Genomic DNA, 18,816 nt, shown 5'->3' with positions numbered 1-18,816 from the left:
AAATTCCAGATTGCATGGATTCCTATTAAGATGACTGCTTTTAGCTCACAGCATTTCACTGTACAAATGAAAATGTGACCGCACCCGAAATTGTGTCCCATCTGATCTTTCAAAACAAATTCTATACCAAAATAAATCATTGACAGGAATAATTGTATTAAATATTCAAATTATGTCTTTACATATGAAGTAAAACAATGTAAAACATACATTTGGATCAATAGAAAAACATAATAAGACAATTTTATACATAAGAAATGGGCTTCTGCTCGCATCGTGCTAGGTTTAGCTGGAATGAAGTCACGGGTAACGCGAGCCAAGTAAAGCACAGAGAAAGGGTCTTTGGAGTTCACAAGCCCACCTACTGCAAGTCAGTGAATTACAGTTGAGCCAAACACACCAGCCAACAGTTCTTTTAACCTTCATTTAACTGTCCACTCAGACTTCCACGTGTGTTCTCCAAATGTCCTTCACTTAGTCCACCTTCAGCACACTGTAGATTTTATTTACAAACAAGAAGCAAGCGAAGAAGCCTATAGTACCTGGATGGAAGGAGAAATTTGAGAATTAGCACATGTGTCACAATATTGGTCAGACTAACTGACAAGGTTTCTATTAAAACCACATTTAGAGTCATTTGGGTGGCATTGTATAAGATAACCGTTTATTAATAGTACCGTTTCAATGCAGGAAATAATAGAGACAAACTGAGCTGAGTGTAATGAAGCACAGGATTGAATCTAATCATCGCTGGGGCGCCAGTGTGAGCCAATCAACAATTGAAATCTTTCGTTCTGAATCTATTTTCAGATGCATTTATATACACACGATTCTCAGTCCTCCTCCCCCTCACCTTCCACACACGCTCTCGCTGTATCTTCACTTGGCTCTCAGGATCTAACAAGTCGTGGTAGTTTTGGCTAAAACGAGCCATTTCTGGGAACCATTATTTAAAGATTTGGGACTAAGAGCGTTCTGATGATTCAGTAAGCCTCGTTTCAATCGTGCCTTACATTTTCACTCCTCAAGAGTGCATAGAAGTTGCCATAACAGTTGCAGCCAGGGATACTAAAGCATCTAGTAGAATCCATGGCAACAAATAGATTGTGTCCACTCAGAAAACCGATGGCAGCGGTTTCCCATCATTCAAAGCAAAGCCATGTGAACTGTTACACTGGTAATCTGGAGGGTTTTCGTAAGACATTTGCATGCCATTTATAAAGAAATAAGCAAGCATGTGTAGATGCTTATCTGTTTATGGCTGGTCATCTTTAGTTACCTCCACCTCAGCATATCAATGAGGGGAAGCAACAGAGAGAGCACCGATGTCTTCCAACAACAACAACAATAAAAGATGAGGAATATTTTAGGTGTCCCAATTACCCTCAGCCTAAACACAGCATGACCCACTGGGCAGGAACTAACCAACTAGAACTAGTCACCTCCCAAAGGAAAGGACTAGAAGGGAGACATACTGCAGCATCAAATCCACCGACATTATGAGGAAATGAACATTTGATATTGTGGGTGAAGTAAAACAAAGCAAACTTTTTGCATGTTACACTAACCACAGAAAGCACTGACTTTCAGGAACAGGATACAGATCCTGTAGCTAATGTTTGAAAAATGGCATAACTTTTTATCTGAAATATCTGAAAGTACACTCTTAAAATCAGCCAGTCAAGCATCATAATATGATATTATGATAATTAAAATTTGTATGCATTTAGCAGATGCTTTTGTCCAAAGCGACTTACAGTGCATTCGTGCTACACATTTTTTTTCCTAGTATGGAAAAAGTATATATATATATATATATATATATATATATATATATATATATATATATATATATATATATATATATATATATATATATATATATATCAAAAAACAATATCTGAAATATACTATAATAATAATTCCAATTATACTACAAAATTATAATTATACTAACTTTCTAAACTAAAAGATCAAATATTTTAATTTAATTTCTTTCATGTCATGTGACCATCAACCAACTTCATAGAGCCGCAAAAATACAAATGTTATACAAATGTTCAATTATTGAAATTTTAATATTAAAATCTCAGGTGGTAATTCAGGTATATATTTTTATCAAAGGGATTTGGCTGACAAAAAGGTTTGGGAACCCCTGCTTCAATCACAAAGTGTATATAAACGTGAAAATATTTTATATTGCTAAAGTGAATCAGACCATCTATCACATACCTGTAAAAATGAAGAAAATGAGCACCATGATCAAGGTGTAGCCAAAGTAAAGGAAGGTGCTCGCAGCCCCTATGATTTGTAATTTTGAGAAGAAGTAATGCACTGCGTAGACAAACAGATAGACTGCTGTGAAACCACTGGTCAGGAATGATCGCCACCACCAGTGATAATCCTGTCAAATAGAAAAAAAGAAGTTTAAAACATCCGCTATTATTAAAATAAATAATATTAGCACTTTTGACATTATTAATATTATGTATGAAATAAAATCTCATTCAAATCAGTGGCCTAGAAACAAAAACTACCACTCCATTAGATGTCAGTATAAACTCCATGACTTAGTTGTTTGTGAAGATGAATAAGAAACAGCAAAAACAAACACACACACACACAAAGTAAAATGCAGAATTTCCTTTTTTTTTTTTTTTATGTGTCAAAACTCACCTCTGCACATAAATGGAAGTAGCAAAGCAGAACAGTTGCCTCAGAGCAAGTAATGAGCAGGATGATGAAGACCAGGAAAAGGAAGCCAAACATGTAATACATCTGATGAGACCTGCAGAGAAACATTTGAATGCACTGTTAGGACCAAAACTTCAGTCCTCACATCATCTCGCTTCAGCATGATATGATTTCAAACCATACCAAATGCTGTTGAGGATGAAGAAGAGCTGGATGAAGATGCAGCCGAAGGGCAGGATGCCACCCATGACGATACCCGGCACACGTTTGGTGAAGAAGGACTGCTGAGGAATTTGGCGTGGGATCTGGTTTGTTCGCACTGGTGGCTCGATGCCCTGTTAAAGCAGGAAAATAAAACCACCCACATTCAAAACATTGTGCATGACAGGGTGCCAAACGAAAAGATCACGCAGATGGGAAACAATAACAGCGGGTCCAAAGAGATATTCTAACAAATACGAAAGCTGAAGAATTCTGGAGTATTAAGTAGAAAACAACTGGCCTGTTCAAGAAGACATACTCACTGGTTTCTTGAAGCCGAAGTGCGCACCCACAAAAGTGAGAGGAACAGAGATGCCGAACCACAGTGCCAGGATGGCCACCAGTGTACCAAAGGGAACAGCAGCGGAGGAGCCCTCGACCCACAGGATCAGATTCATCAGGAAGAAATCCACAAACACAATCCTGCAAAAACACAGAATACTGAAACTAAAATCTGGCATACATCATTTTATTCCTGTTATCAGGAAATGTATTACTGTTCGCAATGCAGACAGTATTCAACTTACCCAGGACACAAAAAGGCTGTGAGAAGAACATTGGTTTTCCAGTTTACACCACCGAAAGCTAAAGATACAGAGGAATATGAGGATGCAATTGATATTAAAACCAGAAGCCAAAGCCAAAAGGCTCTCTCAAAACATATCTGTCCATTCACAATTTCTATATTTTTTTATTTCTGTTTTGATTTGTATTATGACTATATGGTAATGTCCTATTTTTTATCGTTGTGTTATGTATGTCTGTACTTTTCCTGCACTGGAACCTCTTGTTTGTGTAAGCTTACTTGGAAATAAAGTTAATTCTGATTAATATTTAACATATTAGAGAGACTTCCTCATCAAAATGCAGGACATAAAAAAAACACAAATAAAATGAATAGCACTTTTGAAAAACAAGAAGAAAATAAATCATAATGATTCCTAAAGAAAATACGGTAAAATATGTGTTCCATTGCAATATTTGCTCACTCTTATAGAGTCTGGCAGACACGTATCCAGCAGGTGTGCCGAGCAGAACCCACAACACCACTGCACAGGTCATGAGAGCCCCTCTGTTGGCTGGAGACAGGAAGCCCAGACAGGCCAAGACTAAACACAAAAGCAGGAGTGTCACTTTTGTTCATTTAATGCTACTATAATGATAATATGACATAAAAAACTACCAAAATATATACACAACTATATTTAATTGATAATCTTTATTATGCATAGATTAACTATCACATTTCTGGCACATTATGCATGCAAATTGTTCTTAAAGTTGTAGAGAACTAATCCTTTAAGTTTCGTTTGTACAATCCACAATCTGCAGTATATTTAATTCATTTCTGTTCCAGATGCACTTACAAAGGGTGATGAAGGTCATGATGAAGACCTGAGTGCCCTGTCCGAGGAACACGGACAGAAGCATGCCCATCCTGGGCGGCCTGAACACGTCACCGTGTACCTGCTTCCAGCCAGACTCCTCCTGGGCGTCTTCCTGCAGGAGATAGAACAATAAATCTAAATGAGCTTACATATGGCCGACAACAGATGAATCATTATGGCAAGTCGCCAAAAACAATCAGGAACAGCAGATGGTATGTGCCAGTGATATTACCTGTTCATTGCAAAATCTTTAATTTTATACCTTGTTAGGTGAGCATGGTAATGTATATTTGCACTTGTTTTACCATATTCCCAAAGCCAAACAATCAACAGAACATAATCACCAGTGACGACATAAGCTAATAAGCTTACGTAGGTAATGTTTGCAGCTGGAGGGATCTTAACCCAGTCTGCCTGTGAATGTCACAACAGAGGATTCAGTGACTGGAGGTATTCTTATGGTTATTAATAAAAGAAAAACAAGACCACACTCAAACTAAGAGAAAACTTGTCGCTCTGTCTGTGCTTGAAGATTAGGATCTCCATGAAGCAAACATAATATAGGAACTGGATGTTTGTTCTAAACGTTTGTGCCTATGTTGAAGTGTCAGCTCTGTTGACACAAGGGACTCTGATGGCATTTCCGAGTCATTCATTTATTCTGTTATCTAGGAATGAAAGCAAAGTAAATTCAAGGTACCTGGTCCATCTGGTTGTACCGGGCAATATCCTTGTGCAGTGTTCTAAGCATGATCATGGCCACCATGCCAGACAGGAAGAGCACAATGACCAAAGAGTTCATGATGCTAAAAAAAAATCAAATGAAGTTGGGGCATTTATATGTATGGAGATACTCTTATTCTTGATTGCATGATATTTACAATCAGATTGTGCTCACCTGAACCACTGGATATTGGTGTGAGGCATAGAAACTAAAATATAATCCCATCGAGAAGCCCATCTAATATCATCATTTTGCTAAAAAAGGAGGGGAAGAAATACATTACACAATGTCCTTTCCAACCATCTCATTGCACTGACTCAACAATCTCAAACTTACCTTAAATTGAACCGAATAAGAGTAGGTGACTTTGAGATTACTTTTGAATTCTGCTGGTATGTCCATGGGAGCTCCGTCACATGATGGATTGTCGTCATCACTATGCTTGACACTGTCCAACAGACAACATATGTATTGTTCTTATCTAACGAACTACACTGCAGATGAGATAGCTCTATTCATACGCATTAGAGTAAATATTTACTTGGTTTTCATATTTGAAGTGTGCTTGCAAACAGGTGTCACTATGCCTAGTTTTCAATTCTAGTTAAATCTGAAACTGATCATATCGGCCCACATAATGTGGAACAAGAGGTCAAATTAGGTCTTAAGGTCACAATTTCAAGTCAAGTTAGTTACAGACACTTGCTAAATCAGACCTCCTGGGTTCCAGTGTTGCCGCCACAAGTCGAGCATTCATCCCATTGGTTTCATCTCCACTGTGATAAAATATGGTGATGTCCACATGGTTGAAAATATAATAAGCGTTCTTCTTGTTGAATTCAGCCTAAAAGAGTGGATAAAAAGCCTGTCAGAAGCTTCTTTTACTTAATTTTTGGTGACTAATATAGACTTGTTTTGAAAAAAAACTAAAGCTGAAATGTTATTAATCGGTAACACATTGTGCCATTTTGTTGTTGGTAATGCATTTTATATTATGCTGTAAAGATTTAACCAATAATGTTTTTAACATGAAAATAAACCGTTTTATTTAATAAACCCTTTTCACAGACTGTGATGACATGTTTCCACAGCTAATAACATCACAAATATAGCAAAGTTCGTTAGGAAAGTGCTTCTAATACAACAGCTGATGGATTGATTGATTAATCAATCACTCTATCATTTTTCCTCGTTAACTGATAGAAACGCTATCATGAATGTGTTCTGTTGCTAGCGGGGCAAACAGGAACACAATAATTATATCTGTTGTAAGTTCAAAGAAGTTTTGCTCACTATTATGACTTCCTTTTCTGTGAAATATGAGGGTCTGTTATATTTTATATTATAGAACCAAAACAGTTGTTCATTTTGTGTCCATTCCACAAATACAGTAAATGTCATGACTTCTGATGTATCATACGTTTAAGAAACTATTACCAAACATGAACTTAACGGTGTTTGAAAAGTAGGTATTTTAAAAACACCAAATGTTTGTCTCACCATCCTTAAATCAAGGATTACAGCCTATTTCCAACAATTAAATAAATCAACAACGTCATAATCTTTTAATAAAATATTTATCCCATCACAGACTGCCAGCTCACAACTCGATTTGGGAAAAAACAGTCTCTCTCACACTTATCACGCAGGCATCCTTTGGATTTCCTTCTTGGTTCACTAGACATCCAATGGGAAATCCTGGGTTACAGACTTTCAGATCGCCTTCCACGATATAACACCACGTCACTGGCATGTTGTCAACAATCCTGCAAAACAAGTTTATGAATAAACTAAATCCACTTATGTTTTATGAGAAACCATTAGAGATTGCATAAATAATTCTATCATTGTATGCCAAACCCTAAGATGACAAAGTGGTTTTGTGCCTTTTCAGCTGTTAACGCAAAATGACAACTTTTATTTTCTTCCTACTACTACGCCTACAGTAGCCATTACACAAACACATACCAGTGGTGCTGATAATTCAGCTCCATTCCTTTCTTTAGAAAGTCCAACTTTAACTTGTCTTCTCTTGAACCTGCATCATACGATTTGGTGCAGACCTTCTCACAAGCCTTGTCAGCCTTAAATGAAAACTATGGAGAATTTCAAAAAATCAGTATCCATTATATGAGAAGAACTGGAGTTAATTATTATAACACATTAATGCAGAATAGTAATGTATATGACAATATAGAAACTAAATCACATGAACAACAAAAAGAAAAGTGTCTGTGTCTGTCAAATGCAGCTGATAGTAAAACTTGACAAACAACATGCCAGCTCTCAATGAACAAGGTCACTCCCACAATAATATTAAATTACAATTAATAAGATTGATCAAATGAATAAGTCAAATAAAAACATTGACCTCTTACCTTGTAAGGTGACGTTTCTATTCTTTCTCCAAATAACACCTGCCCAAGGTTCTCTGAGGGCCTTCTTTCATCCGTATCTTTGCAGAAATCAAACCTAAAGCAAAAAGCACTCCCTTCCAGATCGGTCCTTGTATAGATATGCATGCAGATATAATAAAGCTTACTGTAAATATCAAGAATACTCACGCATCATATTCATAAGGCAGGACTGATTCCACTGAGTCCAGTCTATTCACAAACAGCTGTATGTCTTTCTGCGGGAATGACAGCAGGGAAGTGGGGTCAAGGGGACAGCTGACTATTAATCAGATCTCAACCATTTCATATATACCTGAAATTACTTAATGAACACTTCTGTCTGTTTTCATTCTTTGAACATGAATTTTCAATGTATAGAATCCAGAGTTTGCTTTTTAACTCAATGTCGAAACATCGGTTTTATCTGTTATGCCTCAACTGTTTGTAGACGCAAGTAAAAAAGATGAAAGAATAAGTACAGGACATCAAAAGCTCACCTGACATTCCTTCGCATCTTCTTTTTCGCAAAAACTGACTGGTGCTAAACCCGGAAGGTAGAATCCAAAGCTTGATCTGACAAGTGTTAAACTCAGCACAAATATAAAACTAGGGATGGCTGACGCGAAACTAACGTTTCGACACAGTGTCGAGATCCCGAAGCGTAGATGTTTCGAAACACTGCTCCGAACTGTGATTCAAAACACCCATGTCACGTGACTATGGCTAAACGAAGCTTCTGCGCGTTTCATAAGTGTCTCGACCGACAGGTGGCACGCTTGCCGAGTCTGCGTTTGATTGACAGGGGCGGGAACAAACCACACAATCGCACATCTGTCTCAACTGCCACAAAGTTTAAAAGAGGAGTTAATGCACCTTCACCTCGTGGGTTTTTGTGAGAGGAGAAAGATTTTGAGATAGCGTTTACGATTTATTGACATTTATAGTGCGATTTAGTTAGTTATATTTAGGTTACATTTAAGTTAAATATATTTACTGATAAACTAAAGACAGTGACAGATAGTTAGGATAGATATAGTGACACATTTATATAGGCTAAGTTAGATATTGACAGATAGCACAGTAGTTAGAGATATAGAATTTAGATAGATTCATATATATATAGATAGATAGATTCATAGATATATAAATTTATATATAGATTCATATATTAATATATATATATAGAGAGAGAGAGAGAGAGAGAGAGATTCATATATATATATATATATACTTTCATAAATATATAGATTCATAGATAGATAGATATATATAGACATTAATAGAATAGAGAGAAATGGAGGCTCCACAGAAGAGATGCGGTAAATCTGTGGTGTGGGAGCATTTCCATTTGGAAACCCCAAATAAAGTGAGATGTATGTATTGTGATAGGCAGCTAGCCTACTTCAACAATACATCATCCATGATGCGCCATTTGAGGAGCACTCATCCTGCCATTTTGCAGTGTGCAGAGGATGGTAACATTCCCCCTGTACCTAGGCCTGCTACTGACACTGCTGGGCCATCTAAACAAGGTATACATTGTTTGATATAATATGTACTTCATGTAACACTGTTTAGAAAGTCCATAGTTTTAAATAGACTTAGGCTTGTGTCCACCAGCCTTACAACGTAACGTCAATCTTTTCCAAAACTCATCATGTTGAAAACAGCTTCACTCTGAATATGTAAATGTAACATCTCACAAACTTAGTCACTGTATTACATAGATATTTTTATAGGCTTGAAGACAACATTTTGGTTTTCCTAATTGTTGTAATTTTATATTGTATTTGATCTGTCTTTGCACACTGAGCATAAACTTTTCCAAACTTGAAAAAGCTTTTATTTTTTTTTTTATTTAGTTTTGTGAAAGTACTTTTAATCTTTTATCTTTATTTTCTTTTAAAAGGCAGACAGAGGGAATTGGATGAGGCTCTTGTAGACATGGTGGTAAAGGATTTGCAGCCCTTCACTATCGTGGAGGATGAGGGTTTCATGGCTTTTGTGAACAAACTTGATCCAAGCTATGTCCTCCCATCCCGGAAGGCACTTAAAACGATGGTAACCGAAAGGTACAACATTTCTAAGGAGAAGACAATGGAGGACCTAAAAAAGGCAGATTTTGTTAGCCTTACAGCTGACATGTGGTCCTCCATTAATATGGACGGATACCTTGGTGTTACTTGCCACTACATAACACCAGAGGCAAAGCTGGCAACTGTTGTACTGGGTGTAAGGAGGTTTTACCAAACACACACAGCCCAGCATCTCATGGAAGCTAAAGCTTTGCTAATGGCCGAGTGGGGAATAACCACCAAAGTTCAGTGTATGGTGACTGATAATGCATCCAACATGATCTTAAGTGCCCAGCTCCTGAACCTTCGGCATGTCCCATGTTTTGCCCACAATTTAAATTTAATTGTAAAAAAGGCCCTAGATCAAACCCCACTCATCAATGAAATACGACAGAAAGCCAGAAAGATAGTGGGGTTATTTAGATCCAGCTGCAAAGCAAAGGACAAGCTTGTGGAGATGCAGGGCTTGATGGGCAGACCAGCTCTGAAACTGATGCAGGAGGTGGACACAAGATGGAACAGCACTTACGACATGTTGCAGCGCTTGTATGAGCAACGAGAGCCAGTGGGTGCAGCGCTATCAAATTTAAACAGTGATACTGCTCCGCTGACAAGTTTTGAGTATAACATTATACAAGAATCATTGTCACTACTGCAGCCTTTCAAACTCGCAACGACAGAGTTGTCAGAGGAACAGAGAGTGTCTGCTTCAAAGCTCATACCACTTTACAGGATGTTGCAGCACAAGCTATCGCAGAAAAAAGGCCAATCAGCACAGGAATCAACTGCACAATTAGGTAGGCCACAATGACCATACTACTGTATGTAATGTATTGGCCACAACTGTCATATTATTTTTTATCAATATAACCAATATGGTTTGCTTGTGTTTTGAACAGGCACACACCTGCAAGAAGGTCTGCACTCAAGATGTGGTGGGTACGAGTCATTCAGAGCCTTGGCTCTGGCTACACTGCTGGACCCAAGGTTCAAAAATGTGGGTTTTGGAAATCCTGCCAAAGCCCAGGAGGCTGAAAAGCAGATCACACTGGAGTGTGCTTCGCTGATGCGTTCAAACACAGCAACTCCTGGTAAGCAGTTTCACTCTTCATCTGACATTATGGAGTTATGTCATCTGAATAATTATGTGACTTATACTTCATATATGCTGTCAGTTTAGACTTAGTAACTAATTGTTGTTTTTACTTTCATTCAGAGCCACAGTCAACATCAGGCCCATCATCATCATCATCAACAACAACATCAACAACAGAAACCCAGGACAGTTTATGGGAACTTTTTGATAGTCGTATCCATGAAACCCAGGCGATACACAGTGCCACAGCAGATGCCACAGTAGAAGTTAAAAAGTACCTAAAAGATGCATTTTTGCCAAGAACCCATGATCCACTAAGTTACTGGAAAGAGAGAGCTGTGATTTTTCCTCATTTGTATGTCCTTGCTAAAAAATATCTATGCATGCCAGCAACAAGTGTCCCTTGTGAGAGGATTTTTTCTAAGGCTGGAGAAATTATCAGTAAAAAAAGAAGTAGGCTAAGCCCTTCCACAGCAGAGCAATTAATATTTTTGAATAAAAATCTTTAAAAAAAAAAAAAAAAAAATTAGACCATTGTGGATTTATTTGTTTTATTCATTTTTCATGACCAAAATAACCTAGTTATTATTATGATATAGGATTAGGCTATATAGGATATTATTATAGGATTTTAAAATATCACCACATTAACGAAAACAAAATATTTTTATTTATTTTTAAATGGCTTGTTGTCAAAGTTGTTTCAGATAACATGGGCAATTGGCCACTAGGTGTCACCGTGGAGACGGGTGTCGGTAAAGTTTCGAAGCCTCGAAACAAATACGGCACTTTGCTTCAACTGTTTCAGTGTTTCATGAAGCCTCGCTCTGCCCACCACTATATAAAACGCGGATTTAAAGATTTCATTTTTCAAAGCAGCGTCCTGCCAAAAGTCCGGTTTACTCTGCTGGCGCAAACCATAAAACTAACCGGCGACAATTCAAGGAGAAAATCGAGCCCGCGGGCAGCTGCTACTGTCTCAAGGTTTGTATCGGAGTCACTTCCTTACTGCGTCCATAACCCCGCCCACCGGTGGCCCCTCCCCCAATTCATTGATACGCAAGACATCTGGATAAATTACGTTTTATTTGGAATTCTGTTTTCATTTATTTTTTGCTTATCTTTATCAGTTTTGTATATGTATGTATTTTTTCTAATTTGTTACATGTGAAAATTTCTGTAAATTATATTTAATGTACTCCTGAATGTGTATGTTACGTTAATGAAAGAAGAATAATATTCGTTAGGCTCTATCTCCTATCAGCGCATCAACGGTAAACGAAATTCCCGGTATTTTTGAAAAGGTCCTGTTAACACATGATCTCTCGACTTAACGATTATTTACCGGTAATTTACTAGTAAAGACTTTATGTGTGAAAGCTGCTCGTGGCTTAACGCCAGCGGTCGGTTTAAGTTAACTTTTTTAAACCCTTTATGGTACGAAGTTACCATATGGCAAGAAGTAGGAAAATTTCTACTAATTTCCTTGTTATTCTGAATAAAATAAAAATAATAATAATAATAATAATAATAATACAATTTATTTTTCTATGGGAATTAAGAGAGCAGGCCTTGGCATGCTTTTTTTAAGTGACATGGATTTGAATGTCCGTCCAAAAATATTTGCCTCATTTATAATATAATATAGGCTATAATATAATATTTACCACTTCACCTGTTGAAGAGCTCCAGAAATTGCTCTATTAACCTCATTTCTAAACATCTCTTTACAAGGGGGATTTTTTTTGCAGCATCTTTCTAACAAAGTTTTACTGTAAATTGAGAAAATAGCAATGTTTCCATATGGCAACACTGTACACAGTGGAATTGCAGTAATGTATTTACCCACTGGGATTTTTTTATAGATAGCATAAATAATATGATTGCAGTTATTTATTTAGCCTATTTGAAGCGTTGATAGTTGTACTTAAATAACAAAATTATTACTTCTTTTTTAGAAAATGAATACAGCAATATTTTATGGAAAGGCCAATAGGAAGAGAGCAGTTAGTTCAGATTATATAAATCTATTAATTTCCAAAAGAAATGTGCATTTAAATAGAAAAGTAGTAATTTTACAGAAGAACTACCTTTTTGACCATTGTTCATTGTGCCCCTATACGTTATTTATTTTTTAAATATAGATGTGAATCATTACCCTAATTTTTTTATTTGGATGAATGACATTTTTTCAGTGTTCCTATACAATTTTTTTGATTTGTATGATTCAAACTATTTCATGTAATAAAAATTTATTTGAAAAAAATATAATTCATGGCTAGAACATACTGCATACCATAGAGGGTTACAAATTGAGTTATTTAAATTGTTTAACATTTCTATATTCAAAACTATTTATTTAAAACATCTCATAACATTGTTATTACAAAATGAAAATTCTTTTAAACACATAGGGTCATTAATTGTGCTTACATTATAATGTGCAAATTCACACATGTCTATCTTTAATATGGCCAGAACTGCTGTCTTGATATCCAAGAATATTTAGAACATTTTAAATAAGTTTAATGTTATTATAGATTTTAAAGGATTTTATAATTAAATGCATCCAAAAGGTCATCTAAAATGACCATTATTACTGACCCCCCCTTTCCAAACTAGAGCTTCCCATTGAATTTTGGCCACCACTGTATAGATAGATAGATCGGTCTATCTTGATATAGAAACATTTAATTCATAATTCAGTGTTCGTTTGATCATTGAATCACTATTCTTTTCTTTGTGTACAATTCATGAATGAGTGCAGCTGTGTCGGGTTTACAGGACTAAGTACAGTTAGCAAACATGGCAATACATTTTTATCAGACAGACTGTTGTTCCAGCAGGTGGCGGTAAAGCGCGTATTAGCTGGTTTCCCAACCGCCAAAAACGCTTGAAAAGAAGAAGAAGAAGAAAGTCCTCCCTCCGAGGACGACGACTAACGTACTGGGCGGGTCGAAACACTGGACACATATAAACCAGAAGACGCTTTTGTTTCTGTCTATTGATCCTGAGGTGAGTACGTTAAGTGTTTTTTTTAAATACTGTCACTTAAACGTCATCATTGTTTTTGGTTAATCGATAGATGGTAACGTTGATTTTGATCGGGCAATCCCTTAGCCATGTTTAGCAGCTGTGATGCTAACCGAAAAGAAAATGGCCTCGTGAAGATGGCACTCTACGATATGTTTTTTTAAACGCAGATTTCTATCGCCATTTTGAATTCGCAACATGAGGTGTTATATGCTTATGTACTTTAATCCGAGTAGTTGAGTGTGTTTATTACGTCTCTTTGATGTTCCTAACCAAACACATGTTGTAAGTTAGCCATGTGGCCTGAAGAGGTCTCAAGCCGCTGCATCTAACTTACCAGTAGTTTTCTGATGTTAAGGGTCCGCCATTTTGTGAACCATGCTTTAAAATGCACATGTAAATGTCATGCAAACTGGTCTCAACGGGTTTAGGGTCTACTGAAACCATATTAACGAAAGTCGTAATCTGCGCACGTGTTCAACAACTAGTGCTAGCCAGGCAGGGCCTAGTAGCTAGTGGACACTGAGTTAACGATCTCTTCCAGTAAATGTTGAAATTAAGCTTTTTTTCTGTTCCCAAATAGCTTTTTCATATCCCTTAATCGTCTAACAACGTGTACTGACTGGCATGTTTTCATTTATTTTTTGCCCCTTTTGCATGTAATGTTAAAATTCTTCATTCGTCTGGTCTCCTGACTTGCTTGGGTTGGTCTGTGTGCTGGTTTAGGCACTTTTTAGTTCGTCAGAATGAGAGACCATACCGGTTATTATTTTTATTTTTTTAAGACGAAATGCAGTGGACTTGTAATGAAATCCAGTAATGTGTCTCTGCAGTGGCGGTATCATGGCTGAGGCAGACCGACCAGGGAAGCTCTTCATCGGTGGCCTGAACACTGAAACTAGTGAGAAGGTCCTTGAAGCGTATTTCAGCAAGTTTGGCAGAATATCAGAAGGTACTTGTTTTTGTCTGATTTATAGTAAAATGTTTGTTTTTTGATCTGCCTTTGTTGTGAAAGATTGACATTATTACAATTTTAGACAAGAGCTAAGTGATAATCATGTTTCCTTGTGTTTTGTAGTTCTGTTGATGAAGGATCGTGAAACGAACAAATCTAGAGGCTTTGCGTTTGTAACTTACGAAAATCCTGGTGACGCAAAAGATGCGGCAAGGGAAATGAACGGAAAGGTGAGTAGAAATGTGTGAAATTCAGTTTTGTGAGCTGTGATGAAGATTTGTGGCACTGATCTACTTGAACTGATTTAGTCCACAATTGTCCTCTAAGAAGTTCTGAGCTTACTTGATGGTTGCACACATTTGCTAGTATCTGTTTTCCTTTATTTAAAAGCTACATTTTCCTAAACTCATGTTCCTTGTGTTTTAGCCCTTTGATGGAAAGCCTATTAAAGTGGAACAGGCCACGAAACCTCAGTTTGAGTCTTTGGGACGCCGTGGTCCACCTCCATCACGAAGTCGTGGCTCTTCTAGAGGTCTGCGAGGGTCTAGGGGAGCATCAAGCAGAGGTACCATTCAGATCTTAATCACCACCTTTTTAATTAGTGCCATGATGACACCATTTTGATGATCTGTTTGAACTGATTGTCCTCTAAGAAGTTCTGAGCCTGCACTTCATATGCATACTTGCTGCCAAAATGATTATTACCAAGATAACGTAGGTATTGTAGAACCCTTTTTTAAAGGCATGTCATCCAGAGGGCCTCCGCCACTGAAGAGAGGCCCACCGGAGCGTAATGGAGGACCCCCATCCAAAAGATCCACATTCTCTGGGCCAATGGGAAGACGTGAGTTTAGAGAACATGCACAGATTTGAAATGTTAATTATTTGAACTGTAACCTTATCATTTTCTCAATGTTCCAGTGTCCAGAGAACGGGACCCATACGGCCCCCCTCGCAGAGATTCTCTGATGTCACGGCGTGATGATGGTCCTCCACCTCGTTATGACCACTACAGTAGCAAAGACAGGTGGGATGATGTGTAAAAAGCATGGCTAATACAGAAATGAAAGTGGGAAATGTGAATATTAGAAAAAATTGAAGTGTTGTCTCTATTAACTGAAACATTCATAAAAATGTAAGCTTAATAGACATGTTAAACTAAGAGTTACAAAAGCATATGTTACTAAAACATGTATTAATGGACAATTAAAGCTAACTTAAACACTATAAGGTATAAATGCACTAGAATAATATTCGTGCCATTACAGGGAAGCTCACAAGTTGTTGTTTTGCAGTTACTCCAGCCGTGACTACATGAGTTCACGGGACAGTCGAGACTATGCCCCATCACCACGTGATTACCCGTACCGGGAGTATTCGGGCCATTCCAGTTCTAGAGATGACTATGGGTCAGGATCCAGAGGTTACGGGTGTGTAACATTCTGCAATGGATGTCTGTGATGGCAGTTTAAGATTCCAGCCTAATGTTTCTTTGTTTCTTAGTGATCGTGATGGCTATGGTGGAGGACGAGAGCCCAGGGGTTACATGGATCGGCCCAGTACGGGCTCCTATAGAGATCCTTACGACGGTTACGGTAAGATTAAACCTTAAGTGTGGTGATGGGGTTAAGCGGGGCTCCACTCAAACTACCTGTTTTGCACCTGGAAAAGGGCTGCTTCGTGTCGTTGCCAAAAAGTGGAAACCTCAAATGCTGCGTCTTTTCATCCCGAGTTTTCCATCAAACAAAAACAAAACAAACACACCAACAAGGAATCTCTTTCAAGCTGTTTCCCCCCCCAAAAAAGTTCTGGTCATTCCGTTAGCTCTGTCCAAACAACCAACAGAGATCCAGTATCCAAACTACAGTCTAAATGGAATTCAGTCCAAACCAAGGAAAGTGCATTTACTCAACAATGACGTGCCTAAGGGCTCTGAGTGCGCAATTGTCAACACTGCAGTTGGGTAGATCAGGTATCTTCGCATTAATTAGTCCCACCCATAACCTGAGAAACAAATGTTTTATGCCCATTTGGAAAGTTTCTAACGTTTGAGCTAGTCGTGATACAAATTTAAGAAAATGGGCACTTGACAATGCAGTATCATGCAAAGAATGTTTTAAGTTAATTTTGCCAATTACATGACCCATTGACCCTGCAGGTAACTCACGAAGCGCCCCACCCTCAAGGGGTCCCCCTCCGTCCTACAGTGGGAGTAGTGGAAGCAGTCGTTATGACGACTATGGCAGCAGTTCCAGAGATGGATATGGCAGTCGTGACAGTTATCCCAGCAGTCGGAGTGACCCGTACTCCACTAGTCGTGGTGACCGTCTGGGTAGGCAAGAGCGAGGGCCACCCCCTCCTCTAGATCGAGGCTATCATCGTGAATACAGCAGCTCAAGCCGTGGGGCGCCTCGAGGCGGTGGCCGCGGTGGTCGGCCAGATAGAGGAATGGCCCGGAACCGATACTGAGATGGACTCTGTGGAAAAACAAATAAAACAGAGAAATATGAAGAGTTCAAAAGACTTTAAGGTTAAAAAAAGCGCCCTTTTAAACTCTGGACTTCAAGCTTCAGTTTCAAGCTGTACTCAAACTTGTGAAAGTTTTTATTTTATTATTTTTGTCCTTTTTTTTTTTTTTAAATTCAAAGTTTCGTTCTCTTCTCTTGCCCGCTTCCCATTTAATGGTACCGTTGCAAATCTAAGTTTGTTCTTTTTGTATACTAGTGACATGTTAAAGCTGCAGTGCCCTAACATATGGCTTTCATTTACCAATAAAATATTTTTAAACCAAGCTCTTGAGCAACAACTCCATTCAAGAGAATGAGAAACTATGAAGTGTAAATATCCATTAACGTTTCAGCTTTCCATGGTGAGCAACCCCAAATTCCACTTAATACAAATGCAATGCAGAATATTCATGTAGGCATGATTGTTCACATTGTTGGGGACTGGGCAAATGTCACCTTTTTCCAAACTCTATGGGTGTAGTCTTCCTCAGTGCAAATGGATCCTTCATCACAAAGCCTAAACATTGACGCCTTGCATCGACCAATCCAAAGACTACCAAAATGCAAGAAACAAATCCGCACCACAGATAAAACCTGTCAACAGCTGGTAAGCAAAGCAAACCCTTTTGTTCTGGTGTAAGTCAAGTCTCGGTGGTGTTATATTGCAGCTTGAAGGTTATTGTAATTTAGTCAAACATCGACTTGGTTGCACTGGCTTTTTCAAATGCAATCTGAACTATGTAATTTCCAACATTTATTAACAAACTCACTTCTGCCTTCAAAGGAGTCTGGTCTCTCTCTCTCTCCCCAGCCACTGGATCACTTCAGTCTTAGTCTCAGAAATATCAGCCAGTTCTACTGTTGCACTAAAGGAGAAAATGTGTGGATTTTTTTTCCCCCCTGCCCCTTGAGAAATTGCCCAATATTTCTATTTTATTTTAATTTTTATAAGGATGTTAAGATAAATCTCCTCAATGGATCTATATCTACAGCCAAATGTAAACCACATAGCTGCAAAACCTCTTCAAACCTCCTAATGTGGAACCCTTTTGAAAATTTAGGAAACTCACTTAGTGTTACCAAAAAGCCAGAACGCTCTCAAGCATGCCAATTCTAACAAAGGAGACCATGTGGACAAAGACCGCACCCTATCAACAAACCTGGAAAACCTATCAGCTTGGGTCATTTGAGTTCTTTTGTAAATTAAACAAATTTTGTCCCTTATGCTGAGCTGCAACAGTTTGCTGATGGAAACTCTCATTGCAGGCTGAACGGAGGAAAGGGAGTTTGCTGGTAATACGTCATTGCTGATCAGCACCTTTTGCCATTTGGTGATGCATGATGGTCTCAAGTAAGATGCAGGTATGAGTAAGTCCTTAACACATTGCGAATTCATATTTGGTGTTTTCGTACAGTTAAGACGTTTTGTTTTCGTTTAGATCCGAACTATGCAGGTTCTTTGGAGGCTGCAGTTCATGGAGGCTGATGTTTGGATGGAGTGCTACAGATGGAGTGCCTTTATTTTTCTTTATTCAATAAAACTATCATTTGAAATGAACTTATTTGTCGGTGTATCTTGATTTAATTCCCAGTATAATAGTGCTGTATTGGTATGGTCGTGTCAGTGCTCACTCTACTACAGGCTAATTGAATAAAAAAATCGAGCTATATGGAAAATTCTTGCGGC

At 38.0% G+C, this 18,816-nt stretch overlaps 3 protein-coding genes and 2 non-coding genes across 8 annotated transcripts; 4 read left to right on the top strand and 1 right to left on the bottom strand.

The window, feature by feature from the left end:
* Positions 1-136: 136 nt before the first annotated feature.
* On the bottom strand, positions 137-11,649 carry LOC113057972 (transmembrane 9 superfamily member 2-like). Of its 2 annotated transcripts, XM_026225629.1 has the most exons (19): positions 11,476-11,649; positions 7,961-8,063; positions 7,632-7,699; positions 7,446-7,539; positions 7,036-7,163; positions 6,704-6,833; positions 5,784-5,911; positions 5,404-5,515; positions 5,242-5,321; positions 5,044-5,149; positions 4,716-4,757; positions 4,323-4,455; positions 3,945-4,064; positions 3,483-3,540; positions 3,219-3,378; positions 2,878-3,029; positions 2,677-2,788; positions 2,233-2,404; positions 137-542 (listed from the first exon to the last, which is right to left on the bottom strand). In XM_026225629.1, the coding sequence occupies exons 1-19, from the start codon at positions 11,499-11,501 to the stop codon at positions 475-477; spliced, it is 1,992 nt and encodes a 663-aa protein (XP_026081414.1). In that variant the 5' UTR covers positions 11,502-11,649; the 3' UTR covers positions 137-474. The 2 variants fall into 2 exon arrangements, with proteins under 2 accessions (XP_026081414.1, XP_026081415.1); XM_026225630.1 differs by lacking the exon at positions 4,716-4,757.
* On the top strand, positions 8,773-10,852 carry LOC113057973 (zinc finger BED domain-containing protein 4-like). The gene is made up of 3 exons (XM_026225631.1): positions 8,773-8,995; positions 9,373-10,335; positions 10,438-10,852. Exons 1-3 carry the CDS (start codon positions 8,839-8,841, stop codon positions 10,716-10,718), a joined length of 1,401 nt encoding a protein of 466 aa, XP_026081416.1. The 5' UTR covers positions 8,773-8,838; the 3' UTR covers positions 10,719-10,852.
* Positions 11,650-13,505: 1,856 nt separating the features above from the next.
* LOC113057975 (RNA-binding motif protein, X chromosome) lies at positions 13,506-18,687 on the top strand. Of its 3 annotated transcripts, none has more exons than XM_026225635.1 (10): positions 13,506-13,649; positions 14,501-14,619; positions 14,746-14,852; positions 15,049-15,187; positions 15,365-15,466; positions 15,544-15,649; positions 15,918-16,052; positions 16,126-16,217; positions 16,781-18,491; positions 18,569-18,687. In XM_026225635.1, exons 2-9 carry the CDS (start codon positions 14,511-14,513, stop codon positions 17,089-17,091), a joined length of 1,101 nt encoding a protein of 366 aa, XP_026081420.1. In that variant the 5' UTR covers positions 13,506-13,649; positions 14,501-14,510; the 3' UTR covers positions 17,092-18,491; positions 18,569-18,687. The 3 variants fall into 3 exon arrangements, with proteins under 3 accessions (XP_026081420.1, XP_026081421.1, XP_026081419.1); XM_026225636.1 differs by having other exon boundaries at positions 13,507-13,649; positions 15,350-15,466; positions 18,396-18,491; XM_026225634.1 differs by having other exon boundaries at positions 13,507-13,649; positions 15,350-15,466.
* Positions 14,886-14,962, top strand: LOC113058165 (small nucleolar RNA SNORD61). Its single transcript, XR_003277931.1, has one exon. It is a non-coding gene; the product is annotated as a small nucleolar RNA SNORD61 (small nucleolar RNA).
* Positions 15,226-15,288, top strand: LOC113058166 (small nucleolar RNA SNORD61). The gene has a single exon (XR_003277932.1). It is a non-coding gene; the product is annotated as a small nucleolar RNA SNORD61 (small nucleolar RNA).
* Positions 18,688-18,816: the final 129 nt, after the last annotated feature.

This window comes from Carassius auratus, chromosome 39 (assembly GCF_003368295.1).
Source record: "Carassius auratus strain Wakin chromosome 39, ASM336829v1, whole genome shotgun sequence".
Taxonomy (NCBI): domain Eukaryota; kingdom Metazoa; phylum Chordata; class Actinopteri; order Cypriniformes; family Cyprinidae; genus Carassius; species Carassius auratus.
Note: the sequence above shows the minus strand (reverse complement) of the source record. Positions and strands in the feature narration are given on the sequence as shown.